At 49.2% G+C, this 23,008-nt stretch overlaps 1 protein-coding gene across 7 annotated transcripts; it reads right to left on the bottom strand.

Moving 5' to 3' along the window:
* Window positions 1-1,326: 1,326 nt before the first annotated feature.
* Window positions 1,327-22,234, bottom strand: SERP2 (stress associated endoplasmic reticulum protein family member 2). 7 transcript variants are annotated; one of them, XR_004626744.1, is made up of 4 exons: window positions 21,702-22,031; window positions 16,649-16,721; window positions 4,424-8,215; window positions 1,327-1,750 (listed from the first exon to the last, which is right to left on the bottom strand). XR_004626744.1 is itself a non-coding variant. In XM_034665208.1 (4 exons), exons 2-4 carry the CDS (start codon window positions 21,783-21,785, stop codon window positions 15,102-15,104), a joined length of 216 nt encoding a protein of 71 aa, XP_034521099.1. In that variant the 5' UTR covers window positions 21,786-21,819; window positions 22,043-22,234; the 3' UTR covers window positions 13,747-15,101. The 7 variants fall into 7 exon arrangements, 5 of the variants coding, with proteins under 5 accessions (XP_034521102.1, XP_034521104.1, XP_034521103.1 ...); XR_004626745.1 differs by lacking the exon at window positions 4,424-8,215 and adding an exon at window positions 8,739-8,829 and having other exon boundaries at window positions 1,704-1,750; XM_034665208.1 differs by lacking the exons at window positions 1,327-1,750; window positions 4,424-8,215 and adding exons at window positions 13,747-15,160; window positions 22,043-22,234 and having other exon boundaries at window positions 21,702-21,819.
* Window positions 22,235-23,008: the final 774 nt, after the last annotated feature.

Genomic DNA, 23,008 nt, shown 5'->3' on the forward strand with positions numbered 1-23,008 from the left:
ACCTAGAAGAGAACAGGCAGCGGAGCCAACAGGATGAGGGGACGAGCTCCCAGAGCATCTCGTGTGCAGCCCTCGTGGTGGCAGGTGACTTCTTGGGAGGAGCCTTGGGGGGCAGCGGTGGGGGGCTGTCCCTGGGGCTACCACTTTTGGAGCAAGCCTGCTACCCTCTTCTCAGTGGGAAGAGAGGAGGAGGATGGGAGAAAAGCAGGCCTTAAAGAACATCATTGAAGGGTCCGGGGTGAAAGATTCCAGTGGACCCAAAGCCCCCCTACCCCCTGTTTCCAAGTGTGCCCTTTACAGCAAAGGCCCTGAATGGGTTGAGAGAGGTCCTGGCCACTGCTGCCACTTCATGTTTAAAGCACTCATAATATTCAGGAATGAAAAAAACTGCCAAGAATGCAAAGAAGGAATTTTAAAATGCAACCCAGGCCTGTTTCAAGTTGCACGTGAACATCTTTAATCCCGTTGCTGATCTCTGTGGCTGCCCCTAGGACTTCCTTAAGCTGCATTGGCAGTGGGAACAAAAGGGCAAGCCCACTAGCCCCTTCCTCCACCACCCGCCCCGCCAGGATCCGTTTGCTTAAGAGCAACCTTCGGCTGCCTTTGCTGCTTGGAAGGGATCAAAACTCACTCTCTCTTTAGCTGGGGTTTCCCAGGATTGTGGTCCTCAAAATTCCGAGTGCATAAGCCTCACCCAGAGAGCCTGGATTAGTCTTAGCTTTGGTCTTAGCTCCGCCTGCAGCACTTCACATTTAGCAGGTTTGAGGTGGAACCCCAGAGTCTGCATTTTGAGATGAGTCTCCCCACCCCCACCTCGCCACGCTGGGATGCTGATGGAGGCAAACCACACTTTGAGAGGCTGTGGGGAGGCTGGCCAGGGAGGGGAGGTTTGCACCCACCAGCTGTGGGCCCGACCCTCCCAGCTTTGGGGCTGAGCACCCAGAGTGAGGTGGGAAGCCTGCTGTCCTGTGCTCTTTATTAGGGCAGGGCTGGGCCCTGAGGCTGGCTGGTTTTCATAGAGAGGCCTCAGACATCTGCTCCCCACTAAGTCCTAAGGCAGACAAAGAGGAGATAACAGCTAATCGAAACTTAACACACTTTGTAGATGCTTTTTCTGCACCGAAAAAAAGAACAACAAAAAACCCCACAAAAAAACCTCAAAAGAACAAGAAATTTAAAAAAGTAAAACGGGTAGAAAATCCAAGGTCATTAGAGCCATCCAGGGCTTCATTCTGGGCAAAGACCCCACCTCCACCTGGAGCTATTCTGGCATTTTCTTCCCTTCGGTGTTCTCACGGTAGCCCACACATGGTATAAGGTTGAACAAAGACATTTATTTGTAAAACCGATTCCCAATGGAGGAGAGGTTGTATCCATGGAAAGTAAACCGCTGATCATTCGGAGGACCCCATGCATACATCAGTGAGACCAGGGGCAGAACCAGACAGCACGGCTGCAGACACCTGGGAGCTACCAATCCCCCGACAGAAAAGCCAAATGTCCTTTCTGCTCCAGAACACGGATGTACCAAGATGTCCTGTGAGAAGGCAGTTTGGTCTGACATCCACGGTGAAGTGATCAGGGAACAATGGAGGGAGCCTTTTTTTCTATTCTGTGTGGCTTGTTTGCTTCCCACAGATCCCCGGCTAAAAGCTTAAGTGGTCCTCCGCCCTCCAGAGGGAGGGGCAGTGTCAAAGCCCCAGGCCTCCTCACATGCCCATCCTTATGCTCTGAATGATCTGAAAGATAGCTGGAAGAGGAAAACAAGACAGACAGCTCAGGTACCAGGCAGCACACAGCTGGAAACCCCAGCCCACAGCGAGCCCCCTCCTGCTGACCCCCGGGCCCTGGACATGCAAGCCTACAGCTGATTAGATATTTCCTAACAAGGAGTTAAGTTAACAAGAGGTCAGTGAACTTCTTTAAAAAGGCAGCCCAGCTCTGTCTGCTGATGGATGCCTCAGGGATTTATGGATAACTCCTGCTAATTCCATCAGGAGCGAAGGCCAGAGTTCCCTCAGGTGCTGAGAGCTTTGCCCCCTCCCCCCATTCCCCAGAAGTGTTCGGTGGCCGCTGGGGAGAGGGGGACAGGGCTTTCATACGGGCGCTGCACTCATTTCACAGGTCAGTGAGGCTGCCTTTTCCAAACGGCAGTGACCTGGAAAACAAGCAGCCCCTGAGCCGGGAACCAGGGCCAGGTGCTTGGGGCAGATGCGACAGGCGCGGGGCCCCTGGATGCCAGGAGCCCTCCGTGCAAGATCTCCCGGCCGCCTGCACACTTCTGCAAGGCTGCGAGCTCTCATCCCCAGCGACACTGGCTTTATTCCGTGGGGGATAAGAGAATTCCGGGCACCCTTGCTTATTTGGCCAAGAGCTGGTTCGACAGCTCCCCCAGCCTGGTGCTATCGTGGTCAAATGCGTTCCAGGAAAGCCAGGCCCCGGCTTCCATTTTACACCCTCTCCAGAGGGCAATGGCGGTCAGTCTTGGTGAGGACGGCGGGAATGACGGACACGGCAGCTACCATGTGTGGCAGGATTTTTTTCTGAGGCGAGGCTGGGTATCCTTTCACTGAATCATGTCTAAACACAGAATAAACAGGAATGCAGCTGAGTGGCCACGGGAAAACAGGCTCTCCAGGACACTCAGGAAACAAGTCGTTGGCATTTCATCATCTAAAGTTAGTGAGCACGCACTGCGTGCCGAGCACCGTGCTTCGGGTGCGCAAAGACCAGTAGCACACAGGGCCTTGGGCAATCGTTCTTGGACAGCTAGATTTGAAGGAGAGATAAAGCATGGATGCATTTTTTTTTTCTGGAAAAAAAAAAACAAACAAAAAACAAAAAACCAAAACCAAACCCTGCACATGTCATCACTGCTCTCCTGAATTGGATGTATACCAAACACGACAGAATATTAAGTGTTCATAAATGTTCAGCGGGACCCTAATGAAAAACAGTCTTTGATTGGACTCTGTTGTAATATTGCCGTGGAGTCTACGGGAGGTGTCGCCTCTGACACCAAAACAGCTCTGGCCGCTGTGCGCTGGGCTCATTTCTGCTTCTGTTTTGTTTCATTAGATGATCTCCGCTCACCTCTCTGGTGTTACAGCACCAACCTGCGGTGGGCCCTCTTCTATTATGATGTTGCCACAGACCCAGTGGCACACAGAGGCTGTTAGGACTGCATGGAAACTAAAGCGAGCCCATTCTGTGCAAAGGTCGGAGGGGCTCTTCTCCAGATCCAACCAAGGAGTGAATTCAAAAAATTGTGATACTTAATTCTGCTTGTGCTCAGAGGTTTCCTTGGCTGTTTCTGGGCTTGGGGATGGGTCTTGATGGGAGAAGTTGCCACATGGGGGAGAAAGTACCTGACGGAAATGGATAAGCTCCTGGAAATGGCAGGCATGTCTGTCCTCCCCTCTCAAGGCTGACAAGGAATATAAATTAAACAAACATTCTGTCTTCCAGCTCAACAGGAGCGCTGGGAGGCAGCTGTGTATTCAACGTTAGGGAAAAACTATTTATATCTCCCATGCCTCATGTTTTGGTTTTGGGATTGGGGCAACATCCCTAATCTTGACAAACAAGTTTACAGTGGAATGTTAGGGTCAGATGGAACCAGGTCTTCACTGAATGGCTGTGTGACTGTGGGAATAATTTAACCTTTTCGAGACTGCTTCCTCTTGGGTAAAACGAGGACCGTGGTGCTTGCCATGCTGTTACAGGTATTCATTGATGTGACATAGACGAAGGCTCCGCGCACGTCGAGGACGCGGTGCATGGGGGCTGCGGCTGATGTTACCATGCCTACGGTAACGACCGCCTCTTCTCCACGCGTGCGCAGGAGGACCCGAGCTCAAGCACCACGTGCTACCCGCCGCTCTCTACAGGTGTGCACTTTGGGAAATTCCCAAACAGTTCTGAGCCCTGATTTCTCTATTTGTACACCTGTAGATAATATGGATCTCAAAGGACTGCAAGGGTGAAATATCATGACATCAGCAAAAAATCTGTGCATCATAAAATGCTCAAAAATGGTATTTCTCCCTTAATTTAATCCTTCGAGAAGAAATGGAGGTCAACAAATCGGAAACACTCTGTGCCTGAAGTCCATCGGGCCCCATTAGGTTAATTCATGACTTTAAGAGTGCTAGGTAATGATAAAACCACTCAATTCTGTTTAAGGACCTGCTGCAAATTACTCTGAAGAATCTTAGACAAAATTCTCTTGTTTCAGTTCACTTGTATTAAAACAACTTACCAGTTACTGAATCTGCTTTACAATTAATTAAAGATCACTGACCCTACTGAATCCATGAAGTAACATGTGAAAATCTGATGGTCCTTGACATGTTTACAGGTGACTCTTCAAAATTGAACCTGCTGGAGAAATGACTTTGAATAAAGTTTATTTTAAACTCACCATTTGCCTCCACCTTCAAGATAATGGAGAGATGGTTGTGTTTCTTATTCCTTTTCCAGTTGCGTTAACATCTTTAAGAAGCCTTCATCATTCTATACCAATTACATTAATTGTACTTCTGTGTGGCTGCCAGTAATGACCCGCCGAATAACCCCAGGCTTCCAAATGCTGACTTTGCGAGGCAGCGAACAGGAAGGGAGCCAACAGTGGGTTCCAAGTGGGAAAGGAAGTGGGGAGTCTGGACCCTGACAAGTTAATAACTTAACAGTGGGTGAACAAAGCTGAGAAAACAGCTGAGCAGGCTGTAGCAAAGGGGCTCAGGGTAAGCCAGACAGCAGGGAGGAGAGATGCCAAGAAAAGGAGGGATGGAAGGCATTCCAGGTCAGGGCATCTGGCCTCGGGCAGGTCACTGAGGTTCAAAAAAATCCAGGCTAGAGCAGGAGCTGCGGAATCCCGGAGCCTCTGCCCTCTGCAACCTGTTTTGCTTCCCGATCTTCTGTAGGTGAGGTTGGACGGTCACATCTCTCTTTTATTTAACCATCCCCTTGCAATGAAATCCTCAGGCTTTCGCAGGCAGGAACCATTCACACGCAACCATTAAATGAACCAGAACCATCCCCCTGACTCCACATTTGCCAACTCCCTGTCTATAAACTTCCGCTCTACCACCTCTTCTAGAAAGTTGCTTCTGCTCACTTACTCCCTTCCCTTCCCTACAAGCCCCACCGCAGTCCACTTCAGTCTAGCTTCTGCTCTCTTCAGTCCACTGAAATATCTCTTGCTAAAGCCACAAAGCTCCCTCCATGTCACTTAATCCAGTGGGCATTTTCCAGCTGCCTCTTATCTTACTTCCCTACTAGCCGTTGTTGAGCAATCCCTCCAGCCCTCTGTTCCCTTGGCCTCTGGGACACTATATTCCCCTGGCTTCTAGTTTTCTCCCTTGTCTTTGGCTCTTCACACTACATGGGTTCTACAGGGGTCATTCTAAATCCACCTGACCAGTAAACAAGCATAATGTTCCTCCTCGATGAGCATTCTGGCTTTCTTCTGTTCACTACATTCTTTCTCCCTAGGTGACCTCACCCTGGCCCACAATTTTAGTTGCCACTTAGCTTTTGATGACTCGCCTACGTGTCCTGCCAGCTCTGACTTCTCCTCAGAGCTTCAGACCCACACCTTCCACCATCTAACGGAGATCCACACGTAGGTGGCTCAAAGACACTTCAAACACAACAGGACCTTGTCATGATCTCTTCCCACCGCCAAACTTAGGATCATTATCCTCCATCTTGCAGGGAAACCCAAATGCCAGAGTCCTTCTTGACACCTCCAACCGATCCCCAAGACCTGTGGACTTTACCTAAGGATCTTGCGATTGTGCACCTTTCTTTCCATGCCTCCGGCAACCCCCCTAGTGCAAGTTCCTGCCATCTTTCCCCAGACCCCTGCGATGCCCTCCAACAGGTCTACTCTTGCTCCTCTTCGGTCCTTGCTCCATACTGTAGCTAGAACTATTCTTTAAATGAAAACAAATAAGATCGTGTCATCCGTGTGTTTAAAGCACACCAAAAGCTTCCTATTGCCCAATCCTTGTCGAGACCCCCATGACCTTCATATCCCGGCCCTATCAACCTCTCTGGACGCATCTTGTATTACTCTCCTCTCTTGGAGTAATTCCTTGTGTTTTCAAAAGCTCTCCGCTCTTACTGCAGGGCTTTTGCACATGCCATGCTTTCTGTCTGAAAGACTTCTCCCACCCTGCCCTATTGCCTAGTTTTCCTTTCTAATCCAAAAGTTTTATCTGCAGAGAGGCCTTCTTTGACCATCTGAAGCAAGGGTTCTCAAACCTGCATGTTTACGATAGTCTCCCGAGGATGTGTGGAAACAGAGGCTGGACCCCACCCCCAGTTTCGAATCCAGTGTGTCCAGAGTGGGAAATGAGCATGTGTATTTCTAACCAGGTCACAGGTGATGCTGAGGCTACTGGTCTAGGGACCCCACTTGGAGAACCACTTACCCAGAGGATACTAGCACTTTGAGTTATATGCTTTCACAGCCTTACATGCCTCTCTTTCAAACACTGTCATGGCTGAAATTTCACGTTTCAGCATGACCACTTGGTGAACTCATCTTGCTTCCCCACTAGGCTGTGAGCTCCAGGAAAGCAGGAACCTTGGATGATTTTTTTTTAAAGATTTATTTATTTATTTGAGAGAGAGAGAATGCAAGGGTGGGGGGATTACAGAGGGGAAAGAATACCCAAGCAGACTCCCGCTGAGGGTGAAGCCTGACATGGGGCTCGATCCCAGGACCCTGAGATCATGACCTGAGCCAAAACCAAGAGTTGGATGCTTAACCGACTCAGCCAACCAGGCACCCTGGGACCTTGGATGATTTTGCTCCCGACTATACCTCTGGGCCTAGCTCAGCTCCAGGCACATAGTAGTTCCTCAGTGAATATTTACTGGAGGAACAAAAGGTGAATAATTGCAAAAAGCATGGAGGAAAACACATATTAAAAACCTCAAACAATTATTTTGTGAACCAAGAGTCAACATCAAATGACTACTTTTAAATTCCAATGTTGTAAGAGCCCAGTCTTTGGAGGGGAAGGAAAATCACGAAAGACCATAAACTCCTTAAGTCCTGGGACTGTGGGGATGACACAGTCCCAACCCTTTCTTACCCTGGGACTGAACTACTGCCGCTAACTGGGAGTGCCAGAAGGACACGGGGATGACAGGAAGGGATCCCCGAGGAAACTGTCAGACAGCTAGAGAGGAGGCTGCCAGAGGGCTGACTGCCAGATAGCAGGAAGCTTCAGAAGTCCACTTGTATTGAAAATAAGGTTGATGACAAGCGAGATTGAGAGAGTTACTGAGAAGAGAGATTGAGACAGGCCAGAAGAATATCTTTAGGAGGATAAGACAACTCTAGAAATGACATAATTTTGATTATTTTTCATTTAAAAAATGAAAAAAAAAGCTGGTAAGAAAAACTACAGGTTCTGTGAAAGACAAGTAGAAATGTCAAGAAATAAGACATTGCAAAGGTGAGTCATTAAGCTCTCAAGAAGAGTCAGCACAAAGAGAGTCAAAAGCAGGAGACTATTCCCAGTAGCATTTCCTGGTAGCTTCTCCAGAGACAGAGAAGAGGGAAGATGGAGAGGGGTCCGGGGTGCTACATGAGGGCAGAAAGGCACTGTGGAAAGAAGGGATATTATTAGCAAAGAATGGGATGCCCTCTATCCCCAGTAAAATGGCAGACAGCAGAAACGCTCTTCTGAGCGGCAGACCATACACGAACCCAAATGCCCCATGGGGCACAGGGCAGAGGGCGGCACAGTATGAGGGAGGTCGCAGGTCACCTCGTGGGAGCCAGTGGCAGATGAGACATCTTTTCCAGAGTGTCCATCTCAGATCCTGAGGCAGGAGTTCCTGAGCAGAGGAATGTCCTCAGTCCATCCTCGGTGGTGAAACGGAAGGTCTCCTCCAGGCCTGCTCTGTCTCTCAAACACCCTGCTGGCCAGTCAGTCTCATGGCCTGTATGGCCATGTTGCAACCACACCCAAAGTGGTTGTCACAATTTCCAGATCGTTCTGGAGGTGTCCAAGAAAGGCCAGTGTTTATTGGTTGACCCGCAGACATGGTGAATTCAAATCTGTTCTGGAGCAAGGTCCAGAAAAGAGTAAGGTGATGGAGGGCCGGGTGGCCCCGTCAGCAAGCAGCCCGTGGCTAGGTCAAGGTTATATCCACCTGGGGCAGACGCAGGACGGCTGTGCATCTGGACCCTCTGGCAGGGAAAGCAGGAGATGTTTCAACAGGAGCTGTTTTCAATATGCAGTTGTACCCTAAAGGCCCAAGGTTGGTGGAAAACTTCCTCTTGGTCGTACTTTGGGGGGAAGTGGTGAGAGAGAAGGCAGGCGGGGTAATAGGAAGCGGATGGGTTTAGAGTTCAGGTTTGGGTAACAGCTCTCTCACTCTTTAGCTGTGGGACACTGGGTGATTTCCTCCGTAAGCCTCATTTTCATGACCAGGAAAAAGGAGCACCAAAGCTTTTTTGTAGGGATCATGTGGCGAAAAGACAAAGGTACACATAGGGCCTCGTGTTATAATTAGCACTCGGGAAATGGTAGCCAAAACAGTTGTAAAGAATTCTTTCTAGAAATAAAGAAGAGGCTTGAGCTGCCCCAGCAGAGGTGACACCACCGACCTCTGGCTGACAAACCTGTCCCCCACCTGTCCAGTGGGGGGCTGGCTCTGCCACAGCCTCCTCAGGACCTCAGAGCTGTCGATCCCAGTACAAGTTTTCTTACCATAACGAAGCAAAGTCACTAGAAAGATCCAAATGTTCTCTTTCCTTCTCTGTAAGCATTCAGAATCTTGGTCAGAAACTTGCCTGGGAGGCTGAGAGGTGGGGAGATAGTGTGACTAAGGGTCATCAACATAATGGCCCTAACAACAAGCTCCTAGGGTCCTAGGAGTTAGAGACCATCCCCCTGTCTTTTAAGAATGGGAGAACCGAGGCTTAGAATGGGCGGAAGTTGGACAAGGCCACGTGGCTAGTAGGCGGCAGAGCCAGGTTTCAAACTCAGGGAGCCTGGTCCCAGAGCTGGCACACACGTGACTTGGCCCTTTCCTTTCTCCACACCGTTCTGAACAAAAGCAGCCAGTCCTAGGGAGGGTAGGGGTATTGCCCTTTCCAGAAATGGAGAGGCCTTATGTAAAGGGAGACAGTTGGACCACCTGAAACACGAGGCTGGGGGAACAGGAGGGGCTCAGGCCCAGCCAAGAACAGCTCAGGGAAGCACTTCATAGCGGTTCTGAGTAGGCTGTCCCGAAACACGGACCTGTCCGTGACATGCTCTCACCTCCCCCCCCCGCCCTGCGCCCACAGGCAGGCTGGGTCCCTGGAGGATTCAGGAGAGTATATAGTCTGTTAAGTGACAGACAAAGGGAATGTCTCTGCCCAGAAACAGTGCAGCTACTGACAATTCATGTGCCAATAAACCTAGCAGGCCCTTTGCTGAGAGCCAATAGCTCTGTCATGGCAGAGGCCAGCCCTGGGCCAGAGGCAGTTTCCTATTTGATGGGCAAAGAGGGTCCAGACGTCTCCTCCCTTCCTGGGATGAAAAACTCAGAATATCCGACAACATAGGAGGTACCCCCTACATACGTGCACACACACACACACAGTCACACACACACAAATGCACACACAAACATACACACAGACACACACAGATCCCACTTCAACAAGAACAGCTGCTCTTTCATTTATTTCTCTCTAACATTTGAACAAAGTTCAGCTGCTCTTTTTTTTTTAAAGGCTAAAACCCACTAGTCTAGATGTTTTCTTCTTCAAATACACTTAATTTTTTCTGCTTATAAAAGTAATATATGCTCATTGACAAAACTGGGAAATAGAGAAAAGTCCGAGGGAAGAAACAGTCATTGGTTAATCCTATTACCCGAGAGGTCTCCCTTTGATGGGGGATCTAAGCTCATCAGTTTCGAGAATACCCAGGCTTCCGTAGCTATTAAAATTCTCATAATCTCTAATTAGGAAATGAGTATCAGCTTGGCCAGAGTGAGAGGAATAAAATTGAAATTAGGAATACGTGAGGGAGAAATAGTCTGAGGGAGGGACCGGGGCATGGCCGGTGCATAAGAGTTCCCCTCTGGGAATCAAGGGATCATGGGAATGAGATGACGACGCCAGGAATCCAGTGGAAACCTCAGTGAGGGGCGAGGACGGAGAAGGGTACGGCCATGTTGCAAGGAGCGCCATCTCAGTCTGCTGCTGTCAACGTAGTTTCACACCAGGGCTCAGAAAAGGTACGTAGGGCCTCAGGGTCACAAGATACGTGCAGACGCTAAGCAACCAAACTGTCTGAACAGCCAACCCGGCAAGGAAAAGACCTAATTTCGTTGAATCCAGGAGCCCTTCTAGTCAAAGAGGAAAGCTAAACATGCTGAAGACGGTTGTCCTTTCCACACTGTGGCCCCAATGTTAGAAAAGTCTCGTCCAGGCATGGCAGAGATGAGCACGGGCCCCTGCTGTCCGTACCAGGTTCATGGCAGACATGACTGGTCAACTGCAGTGTACTTTCCCCCAGAGCTTGGTGTGGCCTCCGAATCCTTCCCAGTAAAGCCCTTAAAATTGCAGACGCCAAAGGGGAGAGGACAACCCCGGGGGCGAGGGCTCTGGGTTGCAAGCAGTGGTGACTAGCTTCACTAATGGTCTGGGGCAGCGCACCAGGACCGCAAGTGTCTCCCAGAGATAGCAGCTGGCCTATCTGGACAACATCTCTGCCGCCTCAGACAGACATTCTGGGTCACGCTTGTCTCTGAGTCTCCAGATAAAAACAAGCACTCCTCAGAAGCTATCACACCGTTCTCAGGGAAGCAGTTCTGCCACCGGGGACCGGGACAGCCAGGACGAGCTGCTTATCTGCAAAGAGGCCCCACCGCCTGCAGAAATGGAAGATAATGTTTTTATAAACCGGGGAGAGAAAAACCCAGCAAAGTCTCTAAGCAGGGGAGGTGCTTGAGTGCTTTGGGCTTCAGTGTGCGTCTGGGGTCCTTGGAAAGTAAAGACGAACACCAGCAGTTAAAAAGGCCCAAGCAAAACAAAGTCCCAGGCCAAGACCTGAACAAGAAAAGTTTCTGGCCTATTTGGAATAATCCTCTGAGGAGACTCAAAACAGGTATTTGGCTTTCTGAGAAACAGGTTTTAGATTTCCGACAGCATGTATATAATATGGATAACAATAAAGCTGGTTACCAAATTAAATAAAACGAAGAACAGTCTGGCCCTGAGATGTCCTAGCTGGAGAATACTGTGTCTCAAAAGCACACGCTGTTCCCAAAGCTTTTGTATTTCACAAAGAAAACTTGTAGAGCAAAACAGTGGTGCATTCAGCTTGCATTAAGGAAACGCAACTTACATTTTATTTCTGATATTCAACTTACAGTACAAACCCCTATTCATTGATTTCTGCACGTGGGTGCTTCCCTTTTCCTGTGGGGGGAGGTCTGAAAGATTCTGGTGCTTTATCATGGGAACAGCACCGCATGTACCCGAATGCTATCCCTTAAATTGCTGACACATCCTTGGAGTGGAGAGGCAGGGCCTACTGCTTTCTGAAAGATCCAGACTGACGCAAGTGGCTGAGCCTGGAAGGAGGAAAGGCATACGGAAGCCAAGCCCTCCTTCTGTGGCACACCAGTCCCATCCACAGCGCCACTCTTCCCCACCACGGCTAGCTACGGTGAGGGCGTGGACAGAAGCTGCAGGATTCATGTTTGCTGTGGGTGGAGGGGCTGCTATTATCCCTCTCTGATCAATAAGGAAATCGACACAGAGAGTAAATCATGTGTCCAAAGTTGTCCAGCAGATAGCGAATGTAGGCTTTGAACCTACATCTGGCACATTCCAGAACCATCCCCCCTTGCCGAGGCCTCTTCACCTCTTATCCTGTTACCGCCAATTGGTCAGGTTTCAAAGAAGTGTCTTGCCCAAGAGCCCTTTTGCAATCACGGAAAGTGGAAATCTACTTACTCTGAAGAGGGGTGTATTTAGAGAGCCTCTTCCAACTGCAGCTCAACGGGACAACGTATTAGACGTTACAACCGTGTGCCTGGGCTCCGGGCAGCCCCAGGAGCTCTGGTGTGCTTATCTGATCTCCTGCTGGGGGTGAGCGTTCGCGGGGTGCGTGTTTGTGCCAGGGGTCTCTGGGCGCCTGCGCTCTGTACCCTCCCCACTCTCCTGACTCCTCTCCCTTCCTTTTCATTATCTTGCTCTTATCAGCACCGCAGGCATGAAAGGCATGTGTGGAGAATGAGGAAGGCCACAGCAAAGAAGCCGAGAAGCAAGGGGTCAAGACTGCTGTGACACACAGCTCCCCATAGTTAAAGGGTCCGGTAACCTCCTGGAGGTTTGGGGATTTGTTTTTCCACATAACGTGGAGTAAGGGTGGCCAATGAGACAGCATCTACTTAAATGCCAACATCTTCCCAGTCTTAATCCTCTCCCACAATCTAGCTAAGAAAACAGAGAAGATGTGCATTCCTCGTTACTCGCCTGATCTGAATATTTATTTATCCTAGGTATATCCACACTACTTCTAAAAAGAGCACTTTGCCCGACCAATCATCATTAGAAAAGTGGGTTAACAGAGTGTGGTAGTGAGAGCAAGTCTTTCAAGAGAATCAGACCGATGATCAGCGCCTTCATTCATCTTCGAAGATTCCGAAAGTTTCCTGTATAAAAATATACAAACTATGAACCACTAGCCACGTGGGCTCAGAACAGTGACCGGGAGCTTGAATCAGCCCATCACCGAGAACGCTCATGACCCGAAGCAGAGGACCTGATGGCCGGCGCAGCTGGACTAGGCAGAAATCGCCCTCTTGTCACATGCAGAGAACACACTGGCCGCCACCCTCAGGAGGAGAAACTCCAGAGGGACCGGGGCTTTGCAAGTTGAACAGAATCCTGACTCATCCCGGGGAGGTGGCAACAGGGACAGATCTAAAGGAGTTATTGTGCTTTTTAAGACATGTTTGGATAGAGAAGAACACGTACAAAGATAGAAGGAGGGCGCAGTACCAAGGACAAGTTGAGAAGAGTGACACATTTCTGTGCGAACAGTGCCCGGCTTGAGCTGAGGCTTGCAAAAAATAAATAAATAAAGGTGGTGGTAGTGGGTTATTTTTAAGTTATGATTAAAAACTAGATGAGGCCCTGACTTACGAATCATGGTAGCATGTTAAGGGAACACAGAGAAAGTAAGATGTCCCAATTCCTGACCAGCCTCACCATAAAGGCAACACGGGCTTGACTAGAAAGATGAAAAACAGCCTCACTGGAAGAGCACGGGACCTGAAGGAGGGTGGGGGGCTGTGTCCTCTTAGCCACTTGAAATCCGCATCTCAGGACCCTGCAGCCTCCCATCCCAGGCCCCAGGACAAACCCACAGAAAGGATAACAGGACCAATGTATTTAATCCCTGAAAAAACTATTGGAGGCTGGGAGGGCTCCAAAAGATTGTTGTCAGCAGATGTCCCAATTCACCCAGGGGGAAAAGACACCATTCCCACTATACAGACCAACAGCCTGGCAAGATTGTAATTAAAATGTAATTTAGAGAAGGTTTTTAAGCCCTTAGAAAAGGATGGGTATTGAGAACGAACACAGGTTTGAGAAAAACAGACCAAATCACTTTATTGACTTAACCGCTCCCCGCAATGGGCCAGCTAATAGTGCAGGCAGGTAACGTATATCTTGACATCAAAAAAGAAAACAATATTGGCTGTGTATCTGTTTAGTCCCTGACAACCCTGGCTGCGGGATGACTGGGCTCCCGGCTCCCCACAGCGGCGCTTCGGCCGTTCTGGAGCCTGGCATACCATCTCAAGCTGTTTGTCCTTCAACACTCAGTGCAAACGGCACGTCCTCTGGGAAGCTTTCTCCTCTGCCCAGGGTCATTCAGAAGTCCCCGCTCTAGTCTGGTGGTTTGCGTCCTCCCGCATTCACACGTTGGAATCCTAATGTCTAACGGGGCGGTGGTGGAAGGGAGGGGCTTTGGGAGGTGATCAGGTCATGAGGGGGGAGGCCTCCCGAATGGGATCAGTGCTCCCATGAGAGAGACCCCACAGAGCTCCCTAGCCCTTCTGCCACGAGAGGACACCACATGGAGGTACAAGGAGAGGTCCGTGACCGGGAAGGGGGCCCTCACCCGGCCATGCGGGCACCCCAGTCTGACTTCCTGCCTCCAGAATGCTGAGCAATACATTTCTGCTGTTCAGCAGCCTGAACAGACTAAGACAATCCCTTATCTGTGCCCACCAAGCACGCTGGGCACGCTGCTATGGCAGAACTCTCCCCCCAGGTACGACGGACAGCTTCCATCTCTGCCTCCCTCTGGGCCTGCAGGCTCCTGAAGGCATTTGTGCTCCCAAAGCCCAGCACCGTGCCAGGCACACGGGGGACCCTCAACACGTGGTGATTGTTTGTTTGCACCTGTTTTGCAGAGAGGTTCAAGGTCAACCTGAAGGGAATTGTCGCTCACTGCATTCCATGGGCTTCTCCATGTCTAGACTTGATCAGTGACTTGGAGGAATAGTATACTTTCAGAGACTATAAAGCCGGCCCGGGAAGATGATTAGATAAAAGGCTCAAGGTTCACAATTGAACAGTGTACAGGCTGGCCATAAAGCCTGAAAACGCAGATTACTTTTTTATATAGATTTATTTTTCTCGATAGTTGTGCAGCATGCTAAAGGCGTATTTTGTTTGTTTTGTTTTTGGTTGAAAATCAGAGACAGATCATCTGAGACAATGCGTAACAGAGGGATATGTGGGCGCTGATGGAAATGCGGCATTAATGCGCCATATTCCTTGCAATTTTGTACGGTGCTCTGAGCTACGCACTGCTTGTGAAGGGGATACACTGCCCAGATCATGTAATGTCACCGACCATATGGTACAGTATAATGCAAGATCGGCAAGCCATTCATTATGTGTGTTCTACGTTTCTACTTTTCGTGGCTACTCTGTAGAAAGACAACTGACAACCAACAATAAAATTTTAATAGAAATATTCATGAAGCTTTATATGAGGTCTCAAAAAAGTCAACTGGCTGTCTACAGCATGGGGACCATCTGGCTTCATTCATCCGTCCGCACATCCTTGAATCCATCCAACCGTCCACACTGAGCACTCGCTATGTGCTAAATACAGAACGTACAGGTTTAGTGGACAATAAACACTGCCTTCCCTGAGCTTATGGCCCAGTAGAGGAAAATGGATAATAAGTAAGCAAATGAAATAATTTCATATGTTGAGGAGGACTCTGAATACAATAAAACAATGTGCGACGGGGATGAGGGACAACTTTGGATTGGGGGCAGCTATGGAGACGCATCTCTGAAGCCGGAAGGACATTTATATAAAGAAGAGCCTGGTGGTGCCGGGTTGGTCATTAGCTCGAAGTGAGTCTAGGATGTGCTGTGACTGTTGAAAATAAACTGAAGCTCGGGTCATATTAATAGGAGCAGAGTGATGAGATCAAGGGCAGTGACAATCCTATTGCCTCTGTAACAGTCACACCATTTCTAGACCCACTACCCCAGCTGCAAATGCTATATATTTTAAGAGAGTCATGGAGTGTATCCAGAAGAGGGGTCAGAAAACACATCTTATGAGGTGAGGTTGAGAGAAGGTGGGGAGTTTAGTTTGCAGTTTAAACTCATCTTTAAAATATCCGAAGATTCAAGATGTCCAGAAGAGAATGAGCCCATGCCTTGTGGTTTTAGGAGTTCACACCTGAACTGCTGAGAAGACAGCACAGTGTAACTCAAAAGAGGGGAGATGTCTCTAACCGAATTAGAGCTTTACAGAAATGGGATAGGCTTTTTGAAGCAGCGAGCCCTCCACCCTCAGAAGTGTTCTAGTAGGGGTTGAGTAACCTCTGTGAAAGATAAGGGATCCCCATGTTGGGTAAAAGATTCCCTTCGAGTCACGTCCTTGGGAATGGGGTACAGTTTTGTTTCTTTGGGTGAGAGATCTTGGAAACCTCGGAAGGCCTGCCTTGTTAGAAGTGACCTCACTTCCCCTCACTTACCACTATTTTCAAGACCCAACCCGTGGGGACCAGGAATTGCTCCCAATAACAGAAGTCAACTAGAAACAAACGCACGATCCTTTGCTCAAGCCTCCCGTGTGTGTGTGTGCTTGCACGTGAGTGTAAGCAACGCTCTCTGCCCTCATCACCTTCCAGTATGAGGTGACTGTACGTTGAGGCTCAGGTCAAAGGCTCAGCTCTATCTAGGAGCTCTAAGTGGTATTTCCTCTTAAGGCAGAAAGCCCCTCCCTTTCTCTGGAATCTGGATCTATCTTGGGCAGACAGGTGCTCCTGTTCTGCCCTTTTTAGGCTATGTTTTCACACGAAAGTTTAACTGAACACTAAAGTGTATACAGACAATTTAATTGCTCAGGGTAATCATTTTATGAGTATGATTTGATAGTATATCAGTTCTGTCTCTACTCGTATTTGCTCCGCTGGACTAGAGACCAAATCAAACCGACTAAGATGAAGGCTTCAGGCAGTGATTAACTTCAATCCCAGACCAATATATTTTTTTATCTATTTACTTGGGAAGCGTGTTTTTGAAGGACAGAGAGGAACATGGGCTGTGAGATCAGCAAAAAACCCATACCTGAACCACAGACGACAAAAACAAACAGTGCCAACAGCCATGGTCCCACGGGGTATTTCTCTTCTTGTGGCCTCTGAAAGGGAATGGGGGAAGTAAGATTAGGTTCAGTGATTCAGGAAACTTCTGTGGGTGATTACTAGACACTTCTAAAGGCAGGGGATGCCACGGTGAGTCAGATGGATCCAGTCTCAAAGCCTGGTGGGCAGACATGGATGAAAAAAGCCAATTGTAAAGGGTCCAGATAGGTATGAAAAGATTCGTCAATCCCTTTGTTTGTACTCCTGTAACTCAGTGAACTCGGTGGGCTTCAATATTCTGGGGATGGATGGGGTAAAAATACACAAACCGATACAAAGATTTAGGAACCCAAATGATACCACCACAGGTTGCTTCCAAGTGTTGAAGTCGCACTGTATGCCAGGCTCTCTCCCAGGCAATCGACAGCCCGTCTCCACCACTCACAGCTGCGCGCAAGGCAAATTATTATCTCCACTTTGTAGCTGGGAGACGGACACCCGAAGTTTGTTCACTTGAGCAAGGGCTGGGATGGCGGTCTGCCCCAGTAGAGAACCTGGGTGTTTTCCACGAATAGAGTCATCTTTCATTCCCCGAATCTGTGGATTCCAAGTAAGGTCACAGAACAGCCGCTTTCTCAAAACCTTCTACGTGCCAAAAAAAATTGGCAAGTCGGTGCCGTGGAAATCCTTGGACTGGCCAAAGCACCGCAGGACCGTGAGTGGATATGCGAAGGAAGCAGCATTTTGTAATAAAGCTCCTGGACCTCAGCAAAGCTTGCCCTTGGGTGAAATCTCCGCGTTCCCTGGGGAGTGGGAGGGCACTCCGGTGCCCACACGAACCCAGAGCCCTGCGCACTTCTGCTCCCCTCAAACCGGTAGCACAGACGTAGTAAGAACGACCATTCACAACCCCTCTGGGTCTCTTTGCAGGCAGGGTTTGGTCCTTAAAATCTAATCGATCAATGGAAAAACTATTTTTGGATAGAAGCATCCAAAAAAAAGTGGTGAATTTCTCAAATAAAAAGGGAGAAGTTGGCGTGAGAAAAAAAAAAAAGAACTCCCTAACGTTTCCTTATGTGTGTGAGCCAAAAACAAGCCATCACCAATGTAAATTAGAGAACTCATTTGATGGTCGCTAAGGCAACAACGCGTCGGTTCTCAGCGTACCTGTTACATTCTGAGAGAGCCTCCTCCCCTCTACCTCAATTGGGCTCACTGACCACTCATATTTCGCCATGTACTTTTTCTTTTTCTTTTTCTTTTTTTTTTTTTTTAAGATTTTATTTATTTACTTGACAGAGATAGAGACAGCCAGCGAGAGAGGGAACACAAGCAGAGGGAGTGGGAGAGGAAGAAGCAGGCTCATAGCAGAGGAGCCTGATGTGGGGCTTGATCCCACAACACCGGGATCACGCCCTGAGCCGAAGGCAGACGCTTAACCGCTGTGCCACCCAGGCGCCCCCGCCATGTACTTTTTCTTGATGGCACCTATCACAGTTTGTATCTGTTTACTGTCATGATGCTGTGGGTGCTGTCTGTCCCTCCGCCAGGCTATGGGCTCAGAGGGTGGGCACCGTGTCTCTTTCCTGTGACAATGCACGGCAGAGCCTGGCAGAGGGCTTAAACATAGCAGGTGCTTAATACGTGGTCATCGAAGAATGAACAAGCATACAAACTTCATTAAATTTGATTTCGTAGGTCAAGTAGAGTAGAGACAGGGTCTAGGAAGGATATCGTCTTTTTTTAAATACATACTTCCTAACTGGTGATAGGGTTGTCCCTGCCTCTCTCTTACTGGAGAAGTACAGGTTCAAATGCTAATGGCAGGCAGACGCTAAGACGGAAACCCCTCAGTGCTCTGTCCTTGACGAGCTTGTGTCTAACACCGCTCCTGCGGGAACCAAGCACACTGCAAGGGAGCCAGACAAGGACAAAATCAGTCTTACGCAGCTGCATAACCGTACCCAGGACTGTTCCCGCGTCGTTCTTGGGCACTTAACACCAGATCAAGGGCAGATCAAGTAAATAATCGAGATATTAAATAAAGTGACCGGAAGAGAGTGTGGCACTTACCCTTCCCCACCCTCTTTCAAGCACCCTAACGATCTGTCACAGCTGACCAGAAACCAGCTCTGTTGCTGTCATCCCATGGATGCCGTATAAAAAGTTCACTTAGCTGTATCTCCAGCGAAGCCAACAAGTGAATTCAGGAGCCTTGTAAATGAATTACTGGTCTAGCGCGGATACCAAATGGAATCCATTATTTTTCCTTTGCAGGAAACACACATTATCAAGAGGCAGAGCTCGGACTATATAACACAAAAATCTGCTGGATGACATCTTCCAGTGAATCAATATTCTCTGGGGATTTTCAGAGCTCAAGAACAGCAATATATCCTTTTTCTGAGCGCTTAAAGTGCCTCTTTTTTGGAAGCAGGGACCCAGCACAATCCCATTGGAACAATGTACCTAAGCCTGAATCCATCGCTGGGAAAGGTAAGAAAAGCAGTAGAATCCTGCAAATGACACGGTTCATTTCAAGCAGGAGTTTGCTACTGCCGGAGGCTTCGGAATGTCAGGGGCTGGCTTTCCATGTGATTACATACCAGCAGGGTAACTCCGAACTCAGAAATTTAAATCTCCCTTCGTTCTGGAGAAGTTACTACTGTGTAATCACAAAATGATTATTCTATTTGTTTGTTTCCTGGATTTATCCAAGATAAATCTGGGAGAATAATATTCACTCCATAGCCATTAGCTAAGGAAATACTGAAGGATCTGCATAGAACTGAAGGGGTTTATTTCTGAATGATTATTCTGAATTTTCAGTTAGAATCTGTTCATATGTCCCCAATTTCATCTGGAACAGGTTATCCCTTGCAAGTTACTTCGTTCAAAGTACAATTGTGTTTGACCTGTAATTAGGAAAATGAGATTTAGGGTTTAAAGTGAAAGAAAATTTCATTTTTCTTTTTAGACGTTCCATTTACAATAAAGTTAACCAAAGAGCCCTTCTAACCACCTGACAATAAACAGAGATCATGGCTTGGTTTGGAAAACTTTCATTACAAATGTAATAGGGCCATTTGAACACCCCCATAGGTGCCAGGCACTTCTGAGGAGCCCACTCCATGGTCAATCAGAACCTATTAAAATTCACTCACATCATAGATTAAACAAATCTGAATGTAGCTCTGAAAGTTTAGTTGAGTTGAAATGAAAGTACATTTTCTAGGTATTTAAGCGTTTTCCTCCAATTTTTAAATTTTCTTCTATTTTGAAGACAGTAACTTTTTCTTTCCCCTAGGTCTCAAAAACCTTCTGATGGCCTTGAAAAGCTAGGGGTGGCAGACATTGAGTTTACCAAGCCTAATGGATACATCGGCTCTGCACATCAGCTCCCGAGTTCCTACTTTTGCAGGTGATACTTGCCAACTGAGTTCAGTTAATAACTTTCTCAGTTCCTTAGTTTCTTTCTTTTTTTTTTTTTTTAAGATTTTATTTATTTATTTGACAGAGAGAGAGAGACAGGCAGTGAGAGAGGGAACACAAGCAGGGAGAGTGGGAGAGGAAGAAGCAGGCTCCCAGTGGAGGAGCCTGATGCGGGGCTCGATCCCAGAACGGCAGGATCACGCCTTGAGCTGAAGGCAGACGCTCAATGACTGAGCCACCCAGGCGCCCCATCAGTTCTTTAGTTTCTTGGTCCATTAAAAAGAACCACACACCTAGAGATTCTCAGTACATCAGCTAATCTGTATGATATCTAGGACGAAGTGATCTCCTAGGGATATAAAACCCTGAGTACTTTAACATCAATTAGAATTTGTTTTTCAAGGTCAATTTGGACAGCAAGGTATGTTTTTCTGAGTAAAAACAAATAGGAAAAACAGATCTATGTGAAAAGCGGTTCTGATTCAATGGTATATTTGCGTTTTACTGCTCAGTCACAAAGACATGATCTAACACCCAACGAGAGGCTGTCAAGCGTAGCTTAAGTCTGGAGCTGTGTATGAAGCTCTGGATCGAGCGGAGCTGGAACCTAAGATTTCTCTGCCGTAGTACTGCTCAGTTTTGTAGGAATTCTGCTGTGATGATTGCAGCTCTAGCTTTTTGCTCAGTTACTCAAATCCGCATCATTTCTTTGGCTGACAGGAGTCGCCTCATCAGGTCTGCGAGCTTTTCCAGCCAAACCCCAAGCTTCAGCTGCACTTTGCTGAAGTGTCTAGGATAATAGATTCCAGGCGCCTTGGCTCACAGACTTGGAGACCAACACTGCCCAACAACTCATCCCAGGCATGTCTCTGAATGTCCAAAATCACGGGCCTGGCATTTTCTCTTGAAGATACTCTGCTTTGCTAAAAGAACCCCCTGTGCATAGGCCCAGATTTCATTTTAAAGTCCAGTTATAAAAGCTTTAAATCTAGTCTCCGAAGTTCTGGATCATACCATCAGGATGAACCAGAACTCACAGTGTGAACAAGAGTAATGTTGCATTTAAACTTCAGCCCAGTGGTGAGAGGCCTCACTAGGGAAGAGGCAGACGGGAGAAAGGAGGATGGAGGGAAACATGGGTCTGAACCTCATTTCGCACTTTGAGCCCTTCCAACTTATACAACCCCATTACAAAGGGGCTGGAGAGAAAACCTTATCGTGGTGGGTGTCCGTTGAGGGTGAAGCTCAGGGGTCAAAGCCCGGAAGGAGGTTTTGATAAGTGACCTCCATTTACCTATTCATTCATTCATTCATTCACCAAACGTTCTAGCACCTACTGGGTTCCGAGCCCCTTGTCACGCAGTTGGTCTAACTATTCCCTAAGGATGTGACTTTCCGTTTTTCCCAGAGACAAAGGCCCCATTCTCTCCTGGGGAGGCTCTTCCGGGCCTCGGTGGTATCCCCAGCAGCCACTCCCAGAGGGGCCACCACCACCCCGGCCCTCGCCGCCCACCGGAGCACCGCGAGGTCCTCTCGTCCCCGAGCCGGGCTCTNCCCAGCCGGCCCTGCCCCGCTCGGCCCGGTCGGCGCCGCCCCCGCCTTACCAGGGTTTTGGCTACGTTCCCCCTCTGGGTGATGTTTTTGCTGTGCTTCTCGTTGGCCATCCGGATCCGCTGTTTGGCCACCATGGCTTGGGCTCGAGGAAATGCTCTCGATTCCCACCTGCAAGAATACCCCCGCGTTAGCCCCCCGACAGGGCCGCGCGCGTCCCGCCCGCTGCGGGCGCTGCAAGGTGGTAAGGCGCGGCCCCCGAGTCCCGCTCACCCCGCTCCCCTGCCCCCAATGAGCCGGCTCCAGAGAGAGGCCAGAGCCCGGACGGAAGTAATCTTTCATCTCAGGAAACCCTCTCCTACTTCCTCGCCATCCTTCCGGTCCCCCCTGCTACCTAACCAGCGCGGCCCCGAGGCTGGCGCTGCCGCGCGTCCTCCCCGCACTGGGCGGCCAGAGCGCAGCACGCGGAGCCACTCGGCCCGGGCCCCAGCCGCCAGGTCCGGATCCCGTGACCGAACGCGGCGGGGCCGAGGGTTCCGGCGGGCCCCCGGCTTTGTGCGCTCATAGGGGCGGGGGCGCCACTGCTCCGGGACTCCAGGGCCCGGGGCCCACCGAGGCCCGAGGCCCGGGGCCCGGATTGGGGCGGCCGCGCTTTAAGCCAGGTCGTGCGGTCTCTCCTGCACCGCTGACTCCAGACCGAGAGTGCACTGGAGACGGCAGCTGGCGGGCCTAGGGGGGTCCTCAAAAGACAAGTAGAACCAGGGCAAAGCTGGGCCCATGCTGTTGGGGGACAGTCCGAAGAATCTCCCCTTCAGGTGTTTGGAGACGGGCCCTGTGCGAGGGAAACCCATTGCAGGACCTTTCTCAAGTACTGCAGAAAGGGCTGGAATTTCCTGAGGATGGGGATAAGTGGGATGGAGTTGGGGTAGCTCATCTTGCCTGGGTAGCTGAGGGGGTTACGAGGAGGAGGACTGCCAGCAACTCATCTGAGTGGAAAGTGGAGAAAGATTGCGGGGCTGCAGCCCAGCCAGATTTGACCGTCACTACCCTAAGTTGGGTGGCTTTGACCGGCTTTGGCTCCCCACCGGCCTGGGGCAGTTTGAACCTCCTCCAGCCACTCTTGTCCCGAGGGATGTGAACTGGGCGTTCCTTGCACTAGAGGCATAAAAACTGGAATGTATGTGACTCACAGACCCTGGTGTCAGGGCCCTACACATGGCTTCTTCCGGGGCAGGGGGGAAAGGGGTTCAGTCCCTCACTTTTCCTTGTGCTGCATGACTTAAAGTGAGCTCTTAGAAGCTCAGAAGAGTGGTGAAGGGAAACATTAGCCTGGAAGATTTGAGGCGGTGGGAAATGGTGG

This window comes from Ailuropoda melanoleuca, chromosome 7, assembly GCF_002007445.2.
Source record: "Ailuropoda melanoleuca isolate Jingjing chromosome 7, ASM200744v2, whole genome shotgun sequence".
Lineage (NCBI taxonomy): Eukaryota > Metazoa > Chordata > Mammalia > Carnivora > Ursidae > Ailuropoda > Ailuropoda melanoleuca.

Coding starts and splice junctions, on each gene's coding strand:
- SERP2 (XM_034665208.1), bottom strand. CDS start 21,785: ATGGTGGCCAAACAGCGGATCCGGATGGCCAACGAGAAGCACAGCAAA. Junction 16,722..21,701: donor GGAACGTAGCCAAAACCCTG/GTAAGGCGGGGG, acceptor ATTCCCTTTCAG/AGGCCACAAGAAGAGAAATA. Junction 15,161..16,648: donor TTTTGTCGTCTGTGGTTCAG/GTATGGGTTTTT, acceptor TTCTGTATTTAG/CACATAGCGAGTGCTCAGTG.